The sequence below is a fragment of the Erpetoichthys calabaricus genome, chromosome 3 (assembly GCF_900747795.2).
Source record: "Erpetoichthys calabaricus chromosome 3, fErpCal1.3, whole genome shotgun sequence".
NCBI classification, from domain to species: Eukaryota; Metazoa; Chordata; class Cladistia; order Polypteriformes; family Polypteridae; genus Erpetoichthys; species Erpetoichthys calabaricus.
Genome location: NC_041396.2, coordinates 18,952,407 through 18,975,841, shown reverse-complemented (window position 1 = coordinate 18,975,841; position 23,435 = coordinate 18,952,407). Strand labels below are relative to the sequence as shown.

General features: G+C 43.1%; 1 protein-coding gene across 6 annotated transcripts in view; it reads left to right on the top strand.

The window, feature by feature from the left end:
* Positions 1-23,435, top strand: part of LOC114647780 (uncharacterized) — a 199,827-nt gene that overhangs the window by 26,048 nt on the left and 150,344 nt on the right. For 5 of the 6 annotated variants that reach the window (XM_051924450.1, XM_051924449.1, XM_051924448.1 and 2 more), the window contains exon 3: positions 1,601-1,678. The exons of the other annotated variant lie outside the window; for it this stretch is intronic. In XM_051924450.1, coding sequence (XP_051780410.1) covers positions 1,601-1,678 — 78 coding nt within the window. The remainder of the gene's footprint in view (positions 1-1,600; positions 1,679-23,435) is intronic. 6 annotated transcript variants of the gene reach the window in all.

Below are 23,435 nucleotides of genomic sequence, written 5' to 3'. Positions count from 1 at the left end.
TTTGTTTCACAATCCTCTCCAGGGTGCGGTTATCCCTCTTGCTTGTACACTTTTTTCTACCACATCTTGTCCTTCCCTTCACCTCTCTATTAATGTGCTTGGACACAGAGCTCTGTGAACAGCCAGCCTCTTTAGCAATGACCTTTTGTGTCTTGCCCTCCTTGTGCAAGGTGTCAATGGTCGTCTTTTGGACAACTGTCAAGTCAGCAGTCTTCCCCATGATTGTGTAGCCTACAGAACTCGACTGAGAGACCATTTAAAGGCTTTTGAGTTAATTAGCTGATTAGAGTGTGGCACCAGGTGTCTTCAGTATTGAACCTTTTCACAATATTCTAACTTTCCGAGATACTGAATTTGGGACTTTCATTAGTTGTCAATTATAATCATCAACAGAAATACACATTTGAAATACATCAGTCTGTGTGTAATGAATGAATCTAATATACAAGTTTCACTTTTTGAATGGAATTACTGAAATAAATCAACTTTGTCATGATATTCTAATTTTATGACCAGCACCTGTATAGAAGCAGATACAAAAAACGTATTACAGAATCCAAATAATAGTACACAACACTTCATATGTGAGTTTCTGATTTTTTTACATCACTGTAGGCCTAACTGTCACCATCTTGCTCCTCTTTCAAATCTGATTCACCTGCACTTAGTTCACTGTGTGAGTCTAACTGTTCATTGGGTTTGGGGTCACTTTCATCCCAGCTCAAAGCATCTTCAATATCGTCCTCATGTCCACTGTCGACGTCGCTTAGGTCAACTAAAGACGCCAGAACGTCTTCGCGGGACAATCCCCGTTGTTTCGCCATTGTGTTACGCTGTGCATGTCACAGAACCTCGAAATAAGAGAAGAATACCTATATTACATGGAAAGTACTATGGTGTCCATTTGACCCCAAACGCAAATAAACATAAATAAAAAATAAACAGAAAGACAGGAAAACTAGTAAACATGTGTCACATTGCTAGGAAGGCCTTACGAAAAAATATGTGAAGGGCGAGGTCATTAATCGTGATAGTTTAAAAAAAAACACAGATCAACGATGAGTGGGGTCACAGAGACCCTATGGTACCACTGCAGTGTTAAGTCTGTATACTGGCTGTAGTAATTGTTATTTTTGAGCTGTGTGGATTAAAAATCCTTTATTTGAACTCAGATTTGTGTTGGGTCTTGTGTGTCTGGGGTTTGGGGGCTCGGTGGTGCCCTGTACTTCTCACAACAGTCACTCCAGCCCATCACGTGGCCTACTTATGAACATGGCCAAACTCTTCCACAAGATCTTAGGACAGCAATGAACACTACTTAAGAGGAAATTTCACACAAATGTTGAAAAAGATTTCCTTCAGATAGAAAACAATGGATATGTAGAATAAATTACCAAGCAGATGGTGGATGATTACACATTGGATGACCTTCAAAACACAACTGCATGATTTTTTTGTCAGTTTTAGGTGAACAGAGATTGATAAGCTATGTATGGCTGAGTGGTTAGAATCTTGCAAACTGTCCTCATGTTTGATTGAACCCTTAACATAACCAAGCGGGCTGCTCTAACTGGTTCTCCTCTCTTATTTTTGACTCCAGCTCCCTCAACTACCACGCAAGTGACCACACAAGTCTCCACGAGGCGGATGGACGCCACCAAAGCCTCAAACCAGACAGGTATGAGACGGGTTTTGTGTGGTGAGACTGCCTGAGACAGCACAAGGTTGGCCACCGTGGGGTTTCTACTCAGATGTAGATCCATCACTTTTTAGTCACCTTTCCTCAACTGTCCTGAGTGTGGGTTTTCATGTATTGCTGGGGGTGTCAAAGTGATGCAGTGCTTAGTCCTGATGCCTCATGGATCTAGCATCTTAGGGTCTAATCTTGGGCCTGGTGTCTGTATATATGGAGTCTGCAGGCTCTGCCAATTTCTGCGTTTCTTTTTTTCTTCTTCTACATCTTAAAGATGTGCACGCTAAGTTAATTAGCAGTTCTAAAACTGGTCCCATCATGGTGTGGGCATAAGTAGGCCGCCCCATCCAGGGCTGGTTCCTACTTTGTGCTTGATGCTACTGAGACATGTTCTTAATCCTGAACCTGAATTGTATTATTCAGGTTTCTTTGATATTGCTGTATTATTTTATTTTTGCAACGTTCAGTTTGTCCACATGTTTGCAGTTAAGACTGAGGCCAACCAATTAATGAATCTTGATTTTACAGAACTCCTTCCACACAGAGTGCTGTCTTCTATGGAATTATTTTGTTTAAAAAAGGAACTTTATTTTCAGGTGTCGAGATCAGGGGAGCGAGATACTGTCATGCGTGCCATCGAACAACCACATGGGCCTTCAACAGGAAGGGGGGTGGGTGAGCTGAAATGCTCCAGTGGTCCTTGCACCTGGCCCTTCATTATGTTACAGTACATTCAATAAGTGTACAGACTCCTACACATTTTTCACATTTCGCTTGGTGCAACCTTGTGCTAAAATCATTTAACTTCATGTTTTTCACCCTCATCAAGTAACACTCAACACCCCAGAATGACAAAGCAAAAACAGGATTTTAAAACTTTTTGCAAATTTTCTTCTTCTTCTTTCAGCTGCTCCCATTAGGGGTTGCCACAGCGGATCATCTTCTTCCATATCTTCCTGTCCTCGTCACCTTGCTCTGTCACCCCCATCACCTGCATGTCCTTTCTCACCACATCCATAAACCTTCTCCTAGGTCTTCCTCTTCTGCCCTTGCCTGGCAGCTCTATCCTTAACTCTTGCAGGGCTGATGTCGACTTTTGTCAAAAGGAGGAGTTGACGATGGTAATCGACTGTAAACTGTGACAAAACCAACCGTTGTGTTTTAGTTGGACTCTCGTTGCTAGAAGGAAAGTTAGATTCATTGGTATGACCGAGATTTCCTGCGCTTGTGTGAGTAGCAAGGCGCAAACAACGGCAAAAATGGCACTGACATCTGGCGAGAGATCAAAGTGAATGCATAAAAGCAAAATACTCTGTGGACTGGACTATGACTTGTTGGACTCAGATTTTGATACAAGTGATTGAAAACGAATGTGAGATTCCCGCTTCAGCTGACTGGTCCCCAGCTAATCGTTGTACTGACATTGTTCGCCAGGGCCACTTAACAATGATAAGAGGTAGAAACCAGATTGCAATGCACTGCAACTTTGTCCCAGCCACACAAAGACAGCCTGCCGCACATTCTTGGCAAACTGGCAGCCACAGCATGCAGCAACATATGTTTTATGTTGATTTCTATGTGAAACCACTGCTTTTCGGAAACTATGTTTTTTGGAAAAAATATTCAGCCCTCAATAAGTTAACATCCTTCTCCCAATATACCCAGCATCTCTTTTCTGCACATGTCCAAACCAACGCAATCTCGCCTCTCTGACTTTGTCTCCCAATCGTCCAATCTGAGCTGATCCTCTAATGTCCTCGTTTCTAATCCTGTCCATCCTCGTCACACCCAGTGCAAATCTTAGCATCTTTAGCTCTGCCACCTCCAGCTCTGTCTCCCAATTTCTGGTCAGTGCAACCATCTCCAGCCCATATAGCATAGCTGGCAGTGCAGGATTTACGTATAAGCTACACAAGCTATAGCTTAGGGCCCCCGCCTTCTTGGGGGCCCCCAAAACAAATTATCCGAGTGAGCAATTGTCATATATACTTAAATATACTACAACATTATTTGTCCCAATCAGGCCCGGCCTTAGGCATAGGCGAAGTAGGCGACCGGGGGGGCCCCGGATCGACTCCTTGGTCTAATTTTCACGCATTTCACAGAGCTTCCGGGGGGGCTCCGCCCCCTCAGGGGGCCCCTGGACCCCCCTTTCGCCTAGGGCCCCATAATACCTAAGACCGGGCCTGATAGCTGGTCTCACTACCGTCCTGTAGCCCTTCCCTTTCACTCTTGCTGATACCCAGCCACAGGGAATGCACAAACCAGTGTGGTCCCAAGCCCGGATAAATGGGGAGGGTTATGTCAGGAAGGGCATCCGGTGTAAAATTTTGCCAAATCAATATGCGGACAACAATACAACTTTTTGCAACTTTTATTAAAAGATTTAAAAAATGAAATATCGGCGGCACGGTGGCGCAGTGGTAGCGCTGCTGCCTCGAAATTAGGGGACCTGGGTTCACTTCCTGGGTCCTCCCTGTGTGGAGTTTGCATCCCCGTGTCTGCGTGGGTTTCCTCCCACAGTCCAAAGACATGCAGGTTAGGTGCATTGGCGATTCTAAATTGTCCCTAGTGTGTGCTTTGTGTGTGTGTGTGTGTGCACCCAAAATCACCCTGTGGTGGACTGGCGCCCTGCTCGGGGTTTGTTCCCTGCCTTGTGCCCTGTGTTGGCTGGGATTGGCTCCAGCAGACCCCCGTGACCCTGTAGTTAAGGATATAGCGGGTTGGATAACGGATGAGGTAACAATGGAGCAGGAGGTTGACAGACGGATCGGTGCGGCATCCGCAGTAATGCGGGCTTGGCAATGGTCTGTCGTGGTGAAGAGAGAGCTGAGCCAAAAGGCGAGGCTGTCGATTTACTAGTTGATCTACATTCCTACCCTCACCTATGGCCACAAGCTTTGGCTAGTGACCAAAAGAGCAAGATCGCGGATACAAGTGGCCAAAATGAGTTTTCTCCACAGGGTGGCTGGACTTTCCCTAACCCTAACCCTTCAGTTATCAGTTGAGGAGTTCAGTTATCCGGGAGAGACTCGGAGTAGAGGAGAGGAGTCAGTTGAGGTGGTTCGGGCATCTGGTTAGGATGCCCCCTGGACGCCTCCGTGGGGGGTGTTCTGGGCATGTCTCACTTGGAGAAGGCCACGGGGCAGACCCAGGACACGCTGGAGGGATTATATCTCCCAGCTGGCCTTGGAACGCCTCGGGGTCCTCCCAGAGGAGCTGGAAAAGGTGGCCGGGAAGAGGGAGGCTGACCTGACCTCGGATAAGCGGTGGATAATGGATGGATGGATGGATAATGGATGAATTAAACTAAAATGAAGCTATGAGAAAGCCATGGTAAAGTAATGCGTTTTTAGCAGTTTTTTAAAGTGCTCCACCGTATTAGCCTAAATTAATTTCTATCGGTCGGCTATTCCAGATTTTAGGTGCATAACAGCAGAAGGCTGCTGTCGATTGATGTCTTTTTTAGGTAGTCCTGAGGGGGGGCCACATAGTGTTGTAAATGTCAGTTCTGAGTGCGTCTCGTTTCATTGTCCCGTTTGCTGTTTGTATGTGTATCAGTTAAGGGGAAAACCTGGAAAACACCTGTTCACAATTAATCAATGACAGCCGTCACAGGACTATTTAAGCCAGCAGGAGGAGAAGGAGAAGAGAGGAGAGAAGGAGATTTTTTTCACATTCACGACCACGAGCCATCTGTACCTGATATATTCCACATCGCGCATTTCCATCCAGTTTGTTTTTCTATCCGCCGGACTTGCTTCAAGGACCTCATCACGAGAGACCCCGGGGTCGGAGTTAATCATCCACCACGCACCGAGGATTCACGGTGAGGCTGCTCCATTTTGTCCGCGGAAAATCAAACGACTCATTTTCACTAATTCAGTCAACCGCATTCAGGACAGTTTCTTTATTACCGGACTCACGTTCACATTCATTTCCATATATCATTCAATTTTTGTTATTCGTGTTGTGTGTTTATATGTTACAGGGACAAGGGAGGGTTTTTGTTGTATTTATATTTGGTGGTGTCTTGTTGTTGCTGGGGTGGAGGGATATTTATATTTATATCTGTTTTCTATTTTTTGCATGTCTTGTTTCATTTAATACATTTAATCCGTTTAATTTTACATCCTGCATTTGTGTACTTATATTTTCACCGTCGATTGTGGGGAAAAGTTTAAGTGGTTAGAAGTACGGCTTGATAGTTAGATTCTGTCTCAGTAAATTATTCAGGCCACAGGTCTTGGAGGTGTAGCTGCCGGCTGGGTAAAGGGGTCGGCCGTTACAAGTATGCATTTAACTTAACCTTAAGACTGGCTCTTACACAGAGTATAAATCAGAACTGACAAAAAAGAAAATGAAGGTGGTATATATAGTAGATTTGCAGGAAGTGATGTCATGGGTGAAAGGCATTCTGGAACCGGAAGTGATGTTATGAAGAGGTGGGATCTTGAGGGTTGGAACTGAAAGTGATGTTATTGTGTAGATCAGGGTTAGGCAAAGTCAGTCCTGGAGGGCCACAGTGGCTGCAGGTTTTTGTTCCCAGCCAGTTGCTTAATTAGAAAACAATCCTTGCCAATAACGTAATGTCATGGCTTGTTAGTGCTTTAACTCTGCCATGTCAGGTCATTCTCATATCCTTTCTAAGGATGTCACCCAAGTGATCTCAAGTCTAAAACAGAGGAGTAATTCTCAGTCCTTCACTTTTTTTCTCTCTTCACTTTCCTTTCAAGTATTTAATTAAACCAAACAGGTGTACAGTAATCCCTCCTCCATCGCGGGGGTTGCGTTCCAGAGCCACCCACGAAATAAGAAAATCCGTGAAGTAGAAACCATATGTTTATATGGTTATTTTTATATTGTCATGTCATGCTTGGGTCACAGATTTGCACAGAAACACAGGAGGTTGTAGAGAGACAGAAATGTTATTCAAACACTGCAACAAACATTTGTCTCTTTTTCAAAAGTTTAAACTGTGCTCCATGACAAGACAGAGATGACAGTTCTGTCTCACAATTAAAAGAATGCAAACATATCTTCCTCTTCAAAGGAGTGCGCGTCAGGAGCAGAGTCTGTCAGAAACAGAGAGGAAAGCAAACAAATCAATAGGGCTGTTTTTCTTTTAAGTATGTGAAGCACCGCGGCACAAAGCTGTTGAAGGCGGCAGCTCACACCCCCTCCGTCAGGAGCAGACAAAGTGAGACAGAGTTTGTTTTTCAATCAAAAATCAATACGTGCCCTTCGAGCTTTTAAGTATGCGAAGCTCCGTGCAGCATGTCATTTCAGGAAGCAGCTGCACAAAAGATCACAACGTGAAGATAATCTTTCAGCATTTTTAGACGAGCGTCCGTATCGTCTAGGTGTGCGAACAGCCCCCCTGCTCAATCCCCCTACGTCAGGATCAGAGAAAGTCAGCGCAAAAGAAAGAGAAAAGTAAGTTGGGTAGCTTCTCAGCCATCTGCCAATAGCGTCCCTTGTATGAAATCAACTGGGCAAACCAACTGAGGAAGCATGTACCAGAAATTAAAAGACCCATTGTCCGCAGAAACCCGCAAAGCAGCGAAAAATCTGCGATATATATTTAAATATGCTTACATATAAAATCCGCGATGGAGTGAAGCCGCGAAAGGCGAAGCACGATATAGCGAGGGATTACTGTAAATGGTAACAAGCTAAATGGAGAAATGCTGTTTTCTTTTGTCATTTGCATCTTAAGCGAGCAATTAAATACCAAAATACAGCTGTTTTAGACTGAAATAAGCAATAAGGGTTCAAAATCTTAACGAGCGAGTCGACTAAAATGAAGCAGAAGCGTTACTTGAGCAATAAGTGCTTCTTATTAAGCAATTGGGTGAAAACAAAAACCTGCAGACACTGTGGCCCTCCAGGAATGACTTTGCCCACCCCTGGTGTAGATTATTCAGTTGTTCTGCTGGGAAAGGGCAGCACCAACCCCTGGTTTGGCAGGTAACTGCATCTATTTGAGCCTGTAAACTGTCTCCCAAATGCACGTGTGTGACAGTATATTAGTTTAACTGTCATCTCTACTTTGGCCCAGTCTGGGTGTGCACATGATTGTGCCTTGTGAGGGATTGGCAACCTATCCAGAAAAAAATAAAAACAGAATCTGCCTTGCCGTGTCTAAAACAATTGTATTTGTAAAATAAATTGATGGGTAGATATTAAAGCTGTGTATAGGAAAAGAAGCTGAATTAATTGAGACAATGTTATTTCTGAGTTAAACTTTGCGTCAACTGTCGCTGACATTTTATGACACAGATATTTAAGGGAGTCATTAAGGAAGCTCCACTTCCCTGTTTTGGAGGAAGCAGCTGCTTTTCTCCATATTGTGGGTTTATATCACAAATAAAAAAATCACCTGAGGTGACAACATATGTTTGAACTGTCACTTTTAAGCCTGGCTGGCTGCTGCCTCATGGACTGAGTGTTCTAGTTTTGAAGGCTGAAGCCTGGTTTATCACTCACTGAACCAAGATGGCACACACACCACACCACAGCACAAAGGGCACACATGGTGAGCGACTGAAACACATTTACAGTTGTTGCAGCCCATTCGATCAGCGCGTTGATTATTCTTTTAGTCAGTAACTGACAGTGTTTGGTCAGTGTGGCATAGCTAATAATGTCAAGCTAAGGGTGTGGATGAGCTGTGCCTGCTACTACTAACTTCAAGAGGAAGAAACAGTGAAGGTGGAGTGACAGACTCTCTGACTAAACGAGATGAAGAAAGGGTGAGTGGAATATTCTCGTGAGTGGGGCATCTACATGATGAGCAGATTCATTTCAAATATTTTTGCATGCGTTCCTTGCGTTTTGAAGGTCAGTTGCTTCATTGTTCAGACCTTTGTTCATCATTCTGGCACCCACATAACCAGCCTCTCCTTAAAATTCACCATTTTGACTACATGTTCATTGTGTCCGTTGCACTGCACTGCAGTTAGAAAAAAAGTTCTGTGCACAGTGTGTATCAAAAACACTTGTCTCCAAATCTGACATCATCTTTGTCAAGTATAAACTAGGCTTGAGGCCTCTCAGGTCTTTATTTAGGCAGCTGCAATATCTGGGGGCCCCACCCTCTTGGCTTCAGTATACAAAGAACAAGGAAGATAACTTACAGAATTAACATACATAACAATAACAAAATAATTTGAAATCCAAAAAGTATTATCTACTGTATCTTCTTTAATAAAACCCCTGTGTGCGTCCATGTGTGCGTGTGTCTTCCAGTGAAGTGCGCATGTGCGGGGCACGGTGTAATGCTTCAAAGCAGATGCTTCAAAGGCCGCCTGATGTGTTACACAAGACAGAGAGGGCGGGACCTATAAAATATCGCATGGCCGATCCAATCGGATTTCAGTAAATGAGGTAAGACCTAAAACATAAGGCACGAAAAAGGCAATCAGGTACTGAGACGCGGAGACCAGCTTCCCCAAAGAGGTGGGATTAGTGTTTGTTGTTGTGCAAGTGTTCACTCTGAGGATGTCAGATTTGCGATTAAGAAGCTTGGCCCGGTAAAGTGTAAAGTGTCAGTCATTGAACGGGTTTTCCTAAATATACGAATTTTCATGATATTACAATAGGATGACTCTTAAAAGTAGATTTATTTTCAAGCACATGTGTGCAGAGGGTACAGACCTATAAATACCTGGGAGTGCAGCTGGATGATAAATTGGACTGGACTGCCAATACTGATTCTCTGTGCAAGAGAGGACAGAGCCGGCTATACTTCCTTAGAAGACTGGCGTCCTTCAACATCTGCAATAAGATGCTGTAGATGTTCTATCAGATGGTTGTGGTGAGCGCCCTCTTCTACACAGTGGTGTGCTGAGGAGGCAGCATAAAGAAGAAGGATGCCTCACGCCTGGATAAACTGGTGAGGAAGGCAGGCTCTATTGTAGGCATGATGCTGGACAGTCTGACATCTGTGGCGGAGTGACGGGCGCTGAGCAGGCTCCTATCAATTATGGAGAATCCACTGCATCCACTGAACAGGATCATCTCCAGACAGAGGAGCAGCTTCAGTGACAGACTGCTGTCACCGTCCTGCTCCACTGACAGACTGAGGAGATTGTTCCTCCCCCAAACTATGTGACTCTTCAATTCCACCCGGGGGGGTAAATGTTAACATTATATAAAGTTATTGTCTGTTTTTTCCTGCACTGTTATCAATCTTTAATTTAATATTGTTTTTTGTATCAGTATGCTGCTGCTGGAGTATGTGAATTTCCCCTTGGGATTAATAAAGTATCTGTCTATCTATCTATCTATCTATCTATAAAATCCGTTGCTGGGGAGACGCCACACATACAATAATCAGCTGCATGCCAGCACAGATTAAAATACTTGCTGGGGAACTGCACAGTACTTGCTGGAGAGACGCCACAGGCACGATTATCAGCTGCACGCCACACATTACATCAGTTGCTGGGGAGACTTTGCTGATTGCCCACTGTTGTGACAGAAAATTAAACGCATATTATGGATATCAAAGCCAGTATTACTGTCAGAGAAATTTACAGGCATTTTACGGAAATACAAACCAGTATTACTGCGAGAGAAAATTAAAGGCACACAATACAGTGACGCATATTACAGCCACATACAAGCCAGTATTACTGTAACAGAAAATAGACGGTCCCTTGCCATTTAATATAGACTGTTCCTACTAATGTTTATGCACTACTGTTCTAGCGGCCGTTATTGTAACGGGCTTAATGTCTAGTATATATATAAAATCCTAAGCCTAAAAGTGCAATGATTTTATGTCACTTTTTTGTCACACTTTAAATCGGGCTTATTTTAAAACCTACATATTGTAACAGTAGAGGGCGCTATCGTCCTCTTGAACCCTCAGGCACCACGCCAAACACCAGGTAAAACGTCCAAGACTTGTTCTTTTTATTATAATAATGTGCACCAAGCACCCTCCACTCCACACTACTCATAAACAATATACAATACTCTAATTAATCAACAATAATACAATTCTCACTCCTCCTCTCCCAGACACTTAGCCACCCTTCCTCTCAGCTCAGCTCAGCGTCTGGGCTTTCCCATGGTCCTTTTATATCTCCTGACCCGGAAGTGAATCCACCCTACAGTCCATGAGATTCCTTATCACTTCCGGGTCAGATACAAAGTCCTTTCTTCACCCCGGAAGCACGTTGTTCCTACTGTTCATGTGACCATGACGTACTTCCGGGTTATAGAGCACGTGGCACTCCCCAAGCCTCCCTACAGCGGTCCCCATGGTATCCAGCAGGGCTGTTTGTGAAAACTACAAGGTCCATGAGGCCCTGCTGGAATTCGGGGAGCCTCCATACTGCTGGGAGGACTCCACCTAGCGGTTTGGGGGTGTGGGCCGGAATATATGGCCGGTCATCCCTCACAATATATATGTTTGGTATCATTCTTTTCAGTTTTTATCGAACTTTAATGTGATGCTGTTAGATTTTCAGATTCTTATTCTGTTTTTAAAATTATAAACTTAAAAAATATCAAGAACTCATGTCCCGCGAGAAGAGACTTTGTGCCAAAAGATTTAACCACGCCCGGGGCCGGAAATAAAAGACAAAGAGTAGGACGGCTGTTGTACAGGCTATTAAATGTTTGAAGCGCTGTGCGAGATGATCGAGCAAAGAGGAGGTAAAAAAAAACTATTTTCTTTCCCATTGTATCACCGTTGAAGAGGGGGTTTCGGAGGAGTGACTGCGTCTCCCTGGGGTTCATTCAGCCCCCCTCTTCACAACGTGAGCGGCAGAGATGTGAAGTGACTGGTGCGTAGTGCAGACCAGGTGGGTTGGCGAGGGAAGCATACAGGGGGTGAACCACCAAGTATGAATTTAAAAAAATAGAAGGAATGAACTAAAGATCTCTCTCTCTATATAAAATTCAACGTATGTCTGTCTGTCTGTCCACTTTTCACGAGAGAACTACTTAACACATTTAGATCTGAGTTTTTTCTATAATTTTCTTGATTTTACAAGTTCTCTCATCACACCAAGTATCATAGTTCGGTTGCGGCACCGACATATTTGCGCGAATCTGACAGATAGGCTGCGGGCCGAAGGGAGGGGGTGGTGGGACCTCAGGAGTAGGGAGCCGGGTGGGGCCCTCCTCACTCATGTGCCAGCCTCTGTGCCAGCAGGGAGGACCTGGGAAGCGAACCGAGTTCTCCTAACTGCGAGGCAGCAGCGCTACCACTGCGCCACCGTGCCGCCCTTTACTCTATTCTAATAAGAACTATTTTCCTTTTAAAATAGGATACTCTACTTTGTTTTTTTATTAAAAGTGATTGAAATAATAAAGTAAATACAGAATATCTAGTGTGAGCAGATTGCCACTATCTTTCTCATATTAGGCTGAGGGGGACGCCCCAACAGAGTGAACTCCTGCTGGTTTTAACCAAGTTTGTGTAGGTGGTTTTTGGGGATCAAGGGGTGTCAGCCTTTAGGCCTGGTGGGTAATGTGAATGTGTGCCAGCCTTTTATGTGTCTACACTCTTAAAAATAAAGGTGCCAGAGTGGTTCTTCAGAGCAATGCCATAGGGCAGTGGTTCTCAAACTGTGGGGTGGGCCCCCCTAGGGGGGGGGCGCTAAGATGTGAAAAAAAGAAAACAAGAGTCGAAAATATGAAAAATACATCTATTGAAACCAAAACAAATTAACTCAAACTACATTCTGATAACAGAAAAATAAATATAGAGAGTTAGATAAATGTCGATAAAAGTTATGTAGGTATAATAAAATATGCATCTATGATATATCATTAATTAAAAAAGAACAAATTGGTTTTAGTGGGCTCCTTTCAAAAAAACGTTAGGGGTGTGCGATTAAAACGGTTATCAAAACTCGGGTCGCAAATACTTAAAGGTTAAGAAACGCTGCCATAGGGAAACCATTTTTGGTTTGGAAAAAAGACCCATTCAACATGAAGGTTCCAGAAAGGCCCTCTATTTATTTTGATCCATAACAGGCTCCCTACAGTAAATAACCATGACTAGATAGTAACAGATTTGACAGATACCAACGGCTTGTGATTTTTAAAGGACTCTCATTGCATACAGTCACACAGGCTAAGTGCAGGTTTTCTTAATCTGTTAGTATCTTACTAGGTTGCCTAGCATATATTAAAGGTTTCAATTTTGTTTTTTCTACATATTATGAAGTATTTTAAGGCACAAACAACCAACTTCATATGCAAAGAATCTGTCCCAGAATTAAATGATGCTTGGTCAAGCAATGGAGCTGCGAGGAACTGCACAACATATAACACCGTGCACAGAATTCATTCTAAAACATGGTGTACATGCAAAAACAGAAATGTGCATACGCACACAAAAAATCCAGATGCATAAAACTCTGCGTACACCAAGTTCCATGAACTTTCTCTTAATAAATCCCAATGAACATGAAATTTAACGCACGTGCATGCGCCTACAGCCCCACCCCGACTCCTCCCAAATTTATACATATTTTAATATGCAATCAATATAAATATCACCATCCCTTCGGTGTTTTGTTAACAGACAATGGCAAAATCACAAGGAAAAAAAGGAAGAATTTCAGTGAATACGAAGTGGAGAGAAGGAAAAATGTATTATTTGTTGGCTTAAGCAGTGGTATAAACAAGAAAAGGAAGCTATGGAGTGATACAGTGTGGCAGAGACTCGAACGTTCAAGTTCAGAAAGTCACACATTGCCCGAAATCATAAAGAAACGGTCTGATATCAAAGTCGACATGAAAGGGAGTCGCAGGCCACCATCTGTTTATTCTGTTTCAGACAACATTACAAACGCTGAACCCTGTGTCAAAGACCTGACTCCATGCTGTGATGGTGCTGCTGGCTGTGCACACACCTCTTCCTCAGAAATCACAGGGCGACCATCTGGCTGTATGCTGACGTCCGCTGTTCTGGAATCACAAAGAGATGTAAGAGTAAGAGATGTGGCCAATGAACTAAGGAATATGAGGGCTGTACTAGGTGATAATGACCACAAATTAAATGATTTAGTTAAAAAATAAATGTTGCATCTGATTACCCATTTTTACATCCTGCTAATTACCTTCAAACAAAGTTGTAGTGCTGTCCGATTTGGCTTATCATTTGGTGGATCAGGGTCAGGCTCATCATAGCATATCTCTTCAGGTACGGGCAAGCCACGATTGTGTGCAGCATTATATATGCAGCACACTACATGTCTGAACAATGCCACACTTTCTGTACACTAGAGAGAAGTACATTAATAAAGGGGAAATGATTTCTATTTACATAAGCAAATTCATTCTCTGAAGACGCCTTTATAGTGTAGCATCGGATCGATTCTCTTCTCTTAACATGGCTCTTCGAGGTGACTCGCTATCTTTAAAAGGACTGCTTGTCTTTTGTCGCACTAGCTGGAAAAGCACCTGCAACTGTACGGAGCTGCCGTTTTTATAGGCTCTCCCAGGTATATATGATATAATGCCAGCTCATTCTTTTGGTGACTCATCCCTGGCTGATGTAAGTTGTCCAGCATCACTGCAATAGCAGTGCTTACAGCTGACCGCGCTGATTACATTTGGAAAACCAGACGTTGCTGCGAATTGCGCTTTCATGTTTCGCAGTTCAACCGCAATGTAAGGAAATCTTATCTGTCTGGATAACAAGCAGATAATACCACCCTATACAGCTGGCACGGCGCGACTCTGTGATATTTGTGGAATACCTGATCAGTCAGCAAGTTTACGTTGAAAAGCTCCTGTGGTTAAAAACCCGATAGTACGCAGAACTTGCAAATGAGCAGGTACAGCACAACTCCTCAAAGTCCGCCTTTGTAAAGCTGGCGCCAGTTCAGCACACAACGCCAAGAGGAGAGCTCTTGGGAACTGAACTTAGAAGACAGTTGTCATCATCATCATCACTCTCTTCTAATTGTTCTATTTGTGATGTCTATAACAACGCTAAAGCAGCTATGGTAGTTGGAAAAGTTTGGCCATTCCACGCACCATTATATTGTTACAGAATGATTACACTCAAGTGAATTAAATTTATAAACGATATGCAATTAATTTCGGTGTATTTGATAAATCCTGCATCATTGATGCGAATATGAAAAAGAAAGAGAAACGACACAGAAACAGTAGCACTGCTCTGTCGCTGGGTACCGTCACAAAACTGAGCAGAAACATATGCAAGGTAGGGGGCTACCATGAAAATGTACGTGGCTTTACACCTAGTTTAGTATACATCTTAAAGTGTGCGAAGAACGGGGATTGTGGAAGAGGTGAAAAAGAGAGTGTAGGCAGGGTGGAGAAGAGTGTCAAGAGTGATTTGTGACAGATGGGTATCAGCAAGAGTGAAAGGGAAGGTCTACAGGATGGTAGTGAGACCAGCTATGTTATATGAGTTGGAGACGGTGGCACTGACCAGAAAGCAGGAGACGGAGCTGGAGGTGGCAGAGTTAAAGATGCTAAGATCTGCATTGAGTGTGAAGAGGATGGACAGGATTAGAAATGAGGACATTAGAGGGACAGATCAGGTGGGACGGTTTGGAAACAAAGTCAGAGAGGCGAGATTGTGTTGGTTTGGACATGTGCAGAGGAGAGATGATGGGTATATTGGGAGAAGGATGCTAAGGATAGAGCTGCCAGGCAAGAGAAAAAGAGGAAGGCCTAAGCGAAGGTTTACGGATGTGGTGAGAGAGGACATGCAGGTGATGGGTGTAACAGAACAAGATGATGAGGACAGTAAGATATGGAAGAAGATGATCCGCTGTGGCAACCCCTAACGGGAGCAGCCGAAAGAAGAAGAAAATGTGCTTAGAAACGGTACGCACCGTTTGGCCCCAGGAGTTTTAAGAGTGTGCATTGCTGTCACTTTGAACCCGTGCACTCTAATGCTGACATTGCAGGAAACATAAACCCAACACGAGTAGCAGAAAAGCTCCACGTGGAAAGGAAAACATAAACAAACAATTTCAGTCATTACAAAAGTCAATATAGGAAATTTCACTGGATTTTTATTTCTTCAGTGGGACTGTTCACTGTAAAAATGTCAGTAAATTTAATGGAAAAAATACTATAAATGGGTCCAGCAGACCCCCGTGACCCTGTGTTCGGATTCAGCGGGTTGGAAAATGGATGGATGGATGGATACTATAAATGGTGAAAGTAAAATACCATCCATCCATCATCCAACCCGCTATATCCTAACACAGAGTCACGGGGGTCTGCTGGAGCCAATCCCAGCCAGCACAGGGCGCAAGGCAGGAACAAACCCCGGGCAGGGTGCCAGCCCACCGCAGGACAAATAAGTAAAGTAAAATACCTTTTCTGAAAAAAAGGAAAGTTACCTTATGTTCTACTAAAAATCACTTGTATATCTTAAACAATACAGTTCATTATTTTTTACAGCCAAGTTCTGTAAAATCAATATTTTTCTACATAGAAAATATACCGTTTACTGATACATTACAGTTACACTGAAAAAATCTCTTTTAATTTGATAGTGTAAAACTGTTAAGTAGCAAAGGTAAACAAATGCAAAATGTAAAACGGTGAAGCGCTGTGTCAGTACCACCAAAGTTATGATATTTGCATAACGAAAACGTCCCCTTTTACCATATTGTTCCAAACAGTCGGAAAAAAAAAAACCTTGAAGTTAGCAGATTTATTTTTCTTTCCGTACTGAAGGTTTTTCTGAGGTTATCGTAGCTGATTTATGGTGGGTTGTATTTAATACGTGTTGGTTTCCTCCGGGTGCTCTGGTTTTCTCCCACAGACCAAAGACAAGCAGGTTAGGTGCACTAGTGATTCTAAATTGTCCTAAGTGTGTGCTTGGTGTGTGCCCTGCGGTGGGGTGGTGCCCTGCCTGGGGTTTGTTTCCTGCCTTGCGCCATGTGTTGACTGGGATTGGCTCCAGCAGACCCCTGTGACCCTGTAGTTAGGATAAAGAAGGTTGAATAATGGATGGATGGATGGATATAGTTGATATGTTGGCACACCTGTAGGACACCATATACCACAAAAGCAAATTTTACTTCCCCACCAGACAATTAAACATTGAATTCTATTGTCACGCTTGGGTCACAGATTTGCACAGAGACACAGGAGGTTATAGAAAAAAAAAGAACTTTATTCAAAACACTGCAAACAAACATTTGTCTCTTTTCAAAAGTTTAAACGTGCTCTTCCATGACAAGTCAGAGATGACAGTTCCGCCAGGAGCAGAGAATATCAGAGAGAGAGAAGCAAACAATCAATTCCAAAACTGGCATGTGCTGTACAAGGCTTTTAAGTAAGCGGAGTACTGTACCACCAAGAGGTTTATCGCGCGTTATAGCGATTACTGATTGAGGAGATCGTTTCTCCCCCAAACTATGCGACTCTTTAATTCCACCCGGGGGGGTAAACGTTAACATTCAACATTATACATAGTTATTGTCTGTTTTTCACCTGCATTATTATCATTCTTTAATTTAATATTATTTATTGTATCAGTATGCTGCTGCTGAAGAATGTGAATTTCCCATTGGGATTAATAAAGTATCTATCTATCTATCTAAGTAAGAAGGGTAAGGAGCAATGTGAAGGTAGACTGTCAGCTGTTTCAGGGGTTTTCCCAGGGGCGTCTGTGTCCTCTGAGGGCGCGATCAGCTCTCCAGCTTACAGTATGTAATTAAATTATACATGTTTGCTATTAGTTGTTACAGTAATCCCTCGCTATATTGCGCTTCGCCTTTCGTGGCTTCACTCTATCGCGGATTTTATATGTAAGCATATTTAAATATATATCGCGGATTTCTTGCTGGTTCGTGGATTTCTTGCTCAGTTCCTCAGCTTCCTCAGTTGGTTTGCCCAGTTGATTTCATACAAGGGACGCTATTGGCAGATGACCGAGAAGCTAGATTGCTTACTTTTCTCTGTCTCTTGCGCTGACTTTCTCTGATCCTGACGTAGGGGGATTGAGCAGGGGGGCTGTTCGCACACCTAAACGATACGGACGCTCGTCTAAAAATGCTTTCACGTTGCTCCCTTCTGTGCAGCTGCTTCGTGAAGCAACATGCTGCACGGTGCTTCGCATACTTAAAAGCTCGAAGGGCACGTATTGATTTTTGTTTGTTTTTATCTGTCGCTCTCTCTTTCTCTGCTACTGACGGAGGGGGTGTGACCTGCTGCCTTCAACTGCTTTGTGTGCTTCGCATACTTAAAAGCCAAACAGCCCTATTGATTTGTTTGCTTTTCTCTCTCTCTCTGACATTATCTGCTCCTGATGCGCACTCCTTTGAAGAGGAAGATATGTTTGCATTCTTTTAATTGTGAGACAGAACTGTCATCTCTGTCTTGTCATGGAGCACAGTTTAAACTTTTGAAAAAGAGACAAATGTTTGTTTGCAGTGTTTGAATAAAGTTCCTGTCTCTCTACAACCTCCTGTGTTTCTGTGCAAATCTGTGACCCAAGCATGACAATATAAAAATAACCATATAAACATATGGTTTCTACTTCGCGGATTTTCACCTTTCGCGGGGGGTTCTGGAACGCAACCCCTGCGATTGAGGAGGGATTACTGTACTTTACTCTGTGGTGGGCTGCCGCCCTGCCCGGGGTTTGTTTCCTGCCTTGTGCCCTGTGTTGGCTGGGATTGGCTCCAGCAGACCCCCGTGATCCCGTAGATAGGATATAGCGGGTTGGATAATGGATAGATGGATGGATGTTACTTTACTGATGCAAACTGTGTACTGGTGTTTGATCGTGACAGTGTTTTTGGATTGCCATATTTATTACAGTGCATGGATATCAGGTTATGGTTAAACATTCGCTTCTATTGGAATGCTGTAAAGAAAAAACAGTTATTTACTACAGTTATATCGTAGACCTAAAAATATTGGCACCTTATTTTTTACAGTAAAATTCTGGCAACCACATCTGCCATTTTATTTACCATAAATATAAATTTTTTTAAAAGTGTACTGTAGACTTGGGATTAATAAAGTATCTATCTATCTATCTAGACCTAAAATATTGTCACCTTCTTTTCTATGGTAAAGTTCTAGCAACCAAAGCTGCCGGTACTTAATCATAAATTTAACATTATTTTTTTTACAGTGTTCAGTCCATACAAATAATCACTTGTGAAAAAACAGCATGATAACGGCCTCACTGCTAGCACTATACTGTACTGTGTATGTCATTTGAAAAAGTGGAAGGAGCCCCACGGATTTTTAACACATTTTCAATAATAACGTGCAGGGCTGGAGCCTGATGAACTGTTCTGGATCCTCTACTTAATGACAGAAGGCAGTCACATGGAGTGAGGCGACGTGGCATTTGCCTCAGATGGTATTCCGGCAAGGATGGCAGTTTCATAGAAGAGTATTAATTTTTTAATTAGAAATAATAACAAGTTAGACACTGTATGTGTTACCGACCTCAGGCCTAGGGGAACCTGGGCCAGGTACATGCCACTGTTGCTACAGGGTGTAGCCACAGCAATATGGTGTAAAACATAAAAGAAACAGACAGCAGTCCCAAGTCTCAGACCATACTTCTCTGTTCTCTTCTACCTTTATTCTCCTTTTCCCAGAAATATATATATGCTTCAATTTCTGCATAGATGAACATGGTAATCAGTGAAAACAATGGTGCAAACCAATTTACTCTGTATAACAAATAGTGTAAACACATTTACTTTGAGTACTTGATTGAAAACCAATGTCCCCAGAACTCGTTAATTTTCCAATGACTATTCAAAGCAGGTGACTCTTTAGCAAGACAGGTAAATATTTGTGTCCTGTAGATAGCCATCAGCAATAACCTGTAGCAGAATTTTCCAGAAATTCTGCCTTTTCTTTAAAACACTGGTTTATAGCCCATTACACTCTCCCCTATTTTTTTTTTTTTGAGATGTCTCCTGACATCTTGCTCCAAAGGCTCGGCCTTTAGTTCAGTGTCTATTGTGTTTCAACCATAATAATCAAATTCTGGGTATGCTGGATACATTATGGTGGGGCTTGGTAACAGATACCTAGGATTCTGTATAACTGCATGGACACCAGGATTCCAAGGCTGGTATGATGGCTGCCCCAGTCTGTGGTATGTGAATACTTCTCTGGGTCTGACAGTGCGAGTCGATCTTCTTAAAGTGTCCCCTTCTCTGTCACTCTGGTGTTCTGTTGCTAGGTATTCTTGACCATTTGTGGGTTCCACTGCTTCATCAATATTCCCCACCTGGGGTTCAGCAACACTGGTCTCCATTTCCAGTCCTAATTCCCTTGATGTTCCTTGCAAAGGATTGCTGTCAGTCTCTCGTGGTTCAGGGTAGTCCTCTCGGGCCTTGGCTCTGAGCCTGGAGCATGACTCAGATTCTATGACCTCAGATCTGACATGTGCAGGAAAGCATGGCAAGCGACGGGGGCCATATGAGGTTTCTGCTTCCTCATCGGAGTGATCAGATGCTGAGTCTGGTGTCTCACTATTTGTTTTTGCTGGTCTTTGCATATTCCTTTTCACTGTGTTCAATTTAGTGTCTTTTTCAAGAGGTAAGTCATTGACAGGGAGCAGGAGGTTGCGGTGTAGTATCCGGGGTGTTCTGCTACCAACTTCTGGCTGTACCTTGTACACTGGGCTGTCTTTAATTCTCTCCACAATATGACATACCTCTTTTTCCCAGTAGTCACGGAGTTTTCCTGAGCCTCCTCTCTCAGATAGGTTTCTGAATAAGACTCTGTCACCTGGTTGAAGAATAGCGCCCCTCACTGTACGGTCATAATACTGCTTACCCTTGGCCGATGCTTTCCGACTGTTATCTGCAGCAATCTGGTAAGCTTCTTTCATCTTGGTTGCCCATTTTTGCACAAAGTCCTGGCTGTCTGTTTCCTCATTGTCAGTTGTAAGATTAAACAACAAATCGATAGGTAATCTTGGAGCTCTGCCATACAAGAGGAAAAATGGTGAATAGCCCGTTGATTCGTGTCTTGTACAATTATATGCATGCACAATTTGTGGTAGGTAATCTTTCCACTTTGACTTTTTCTCTTCTTCCAAGGTTCGGAGCATCTGAAGCAGAGTTCGATTTAATCGTTCTACTGGATTCCCCTGTGGATGATAGGGGGTGGTGCGGGAGTGAGTTATTCCAGATAGTTGTTGGAGCCTCTGAAATAAGTTATTTTCAAACTCACGCCCCTGGTCATGGTGCAGCTTTGCAGGGTAGCCAAAACGAGGGATAAAGTCTTGGAAAATCTTCTCAGCTGCGGTTTTTCCAGATTTGTTTTTGGTGGCATATGCTTGTGCAAAGCGAGTGAAGTGATCCATCAGAACCAGAACATATTCATAACCTCCTTTACTTGGCTCAAGATGCAGAAAGTCCACAGACAGCAGTTCAAAAGGTTCGCTTGTAGTAATAGAGCCCATAGGTGCTCTGTCTGGGTTACTAGGGTGCTTCTGCTTGATGCAGATGCATTGTCGAATTACATAATCTTCAATCTCTTGCTGCATGTAAGGCCAATAAAACCTTTCTCTGGCCAGATGAATCACCTTGTCAGATCCGATATGTCCCATATCATCATGGAGGCTTTTAAGGACAACTGGTTTCAGCTTATGTGGCAAAACAAGTTGCTTTCTTTTTCCTACTTGCCTGTACAGTACTCCCTTGTCAATGGTGAGTTTGTTCCGTTCATGTATCAGTCTCTTTGTTTCAGTTCCCATTTGTTCCTTGTCCTTCTTATTTGGACCCCATCCTCTGCTTTTGAGGTTAATCACTTCACTGATGATAGCATCTTCTTGCTGTGCAACCCTAATATCATTTGGTGTGATTGTATCAGCACTTCCTGGCAACACATCGTTCTCCATTGAGGTGAACTGTAGAGCAGCCACCCATGGCACTTCTTTATCTTTAGCTGCTTTGTCCCCCTGCCAGACAGCTGAGACGACTTCTGGAGATATTGTTTCCTTATACTCAGTGATAGTGGCCTGTAAATCCACAGGGAAGCGGGACAGTGTATCAGCATCTGTATTTGCTTTCCCAGGGCGGTATTTGATGTCAAAGTTAAAGTCTGCTAATTCTCCAACCCAGCGATGACCCACTGCATTCAATTTTGCTGTACTCAGAACATATGTCAGAGGGTTATTGTCAGTATATACAGTGAAGGTGGGTGCATAATATAGATAGTCTCTAAATTTTTCACAGATTGCCCACTTCAGGGCCAAAAATTCTAACTTGCCAGAGTGGAGATGGTAATTTCTTTCAGCTGGGGTGAGTGTTCTCGATCCGTAGCCAATTACACATAGTTTACCATCCTGCTGTTGGTAAAGTACTGCTCCTAGTCCTTCGTTTGATGCATCAGTGTGCAAAACAAAGGGCAATTCAAAATTTGGAAAAGCCAGTATGGGTGGAGTGGTGAGTATATCCACAAATTTAGAAATGACTGTACGATGTTCATTAGTCCATTGAACTGGTGTCCTTGAAGGTAGCTGTACATTGGATTTTATCCTCCCTCTTACTGTAGTCAACAAGCTAGATTTTCCAGTATTTCCAATAGTTCCATTTAAAAGTTCAAACAAAGGTTTTGCCAACCTGGAAAAGTCCTGTATGAAGGAGCGGTAATAACTAAGGAAGCCCAGCAATGATCCGACTTCTCCAACTGTTGTGGGTTCCTTTTCCACGAATTGTCGGACTGCTTCCAAATCCTTAGGGTCAATCTGTACCCCCTCTTCTGACACTAGACGACCTACGTACCGGATTTGTTGTCTGAATAACTCGCATTTCTCTGGTCGTAATTTTATTCCGTGCTCTCTCATTCAACACAGTACCCGTCTCAAGTCTTCCACATGGTCATGAAATGTTTTGGAAAAGCAAAGTACATCATCCAAATATGGAGTGCAACATTCATCTCTCAATTGTTCCAGTACCCCTTCCATGCATCTTTGAAATGCTGCAGGAGCGTTGCTCAAGCCAAAAGGAATGCGTACCCACTCATATAGCCCCCATGGGGTACTGAAAGCAGTGACAGATCTTGAGTCCTCATCCATGAAACCTTGATGATATGCACTTCCTTGATCCAGGATTGAAAACCATGAGTAGCCCCCAAGGTTATCCAGTAGGTCTTGAATGCGTGGCAGGGGGTGTCTGTCAGGGATGGTTTTACGGTTTAGCTCTCTAAAGTCCACACAAAGACGTAAACTTAAGTCCTTTTTCCTGACACAGACAACTGGAGAAGAGTAAGCCGAAGTGGACTTCTTTATCCAACCATTGTCCAAAAGGTTCTGGATGTATTCTTTCACCTCTTTGTATAAGGGCTTTGGAATAGCATTGTACCTTTTCTGCACAGGAGTATCATCTTTCAAGTGGATTTTTAGCTTCAAATCTGGAATGCAACCAATTTCACCATCTTCACGTGAAAATACATCTGATTCTTCATATAACATGTGCTTGACTACCTCTTGTTCTTCCTCTTTTAAGTGGGACAAATCTACTGGTGGGTTCCATTTCTCCCTAGCAGTAACCTTGTATTTGTTGCTTCCCTGATTAACTCTACTGTACTCTGGGTGTGCAGCATTGACTTGGCCATCAACTAGCTGGCTGAGTATTACTGGGTCAGATGGTGGGGGAAGGACTGGCCAGATATCAATAATTTCTTCTAGAGTGCCTAATAATGTTCCACTAGGAAGGTAGATATCATGTAAGGTGTAATTTTGGAGAGGTATGGTAATTAGTTTTGAAGTACCAGTTGGATTGTCAAC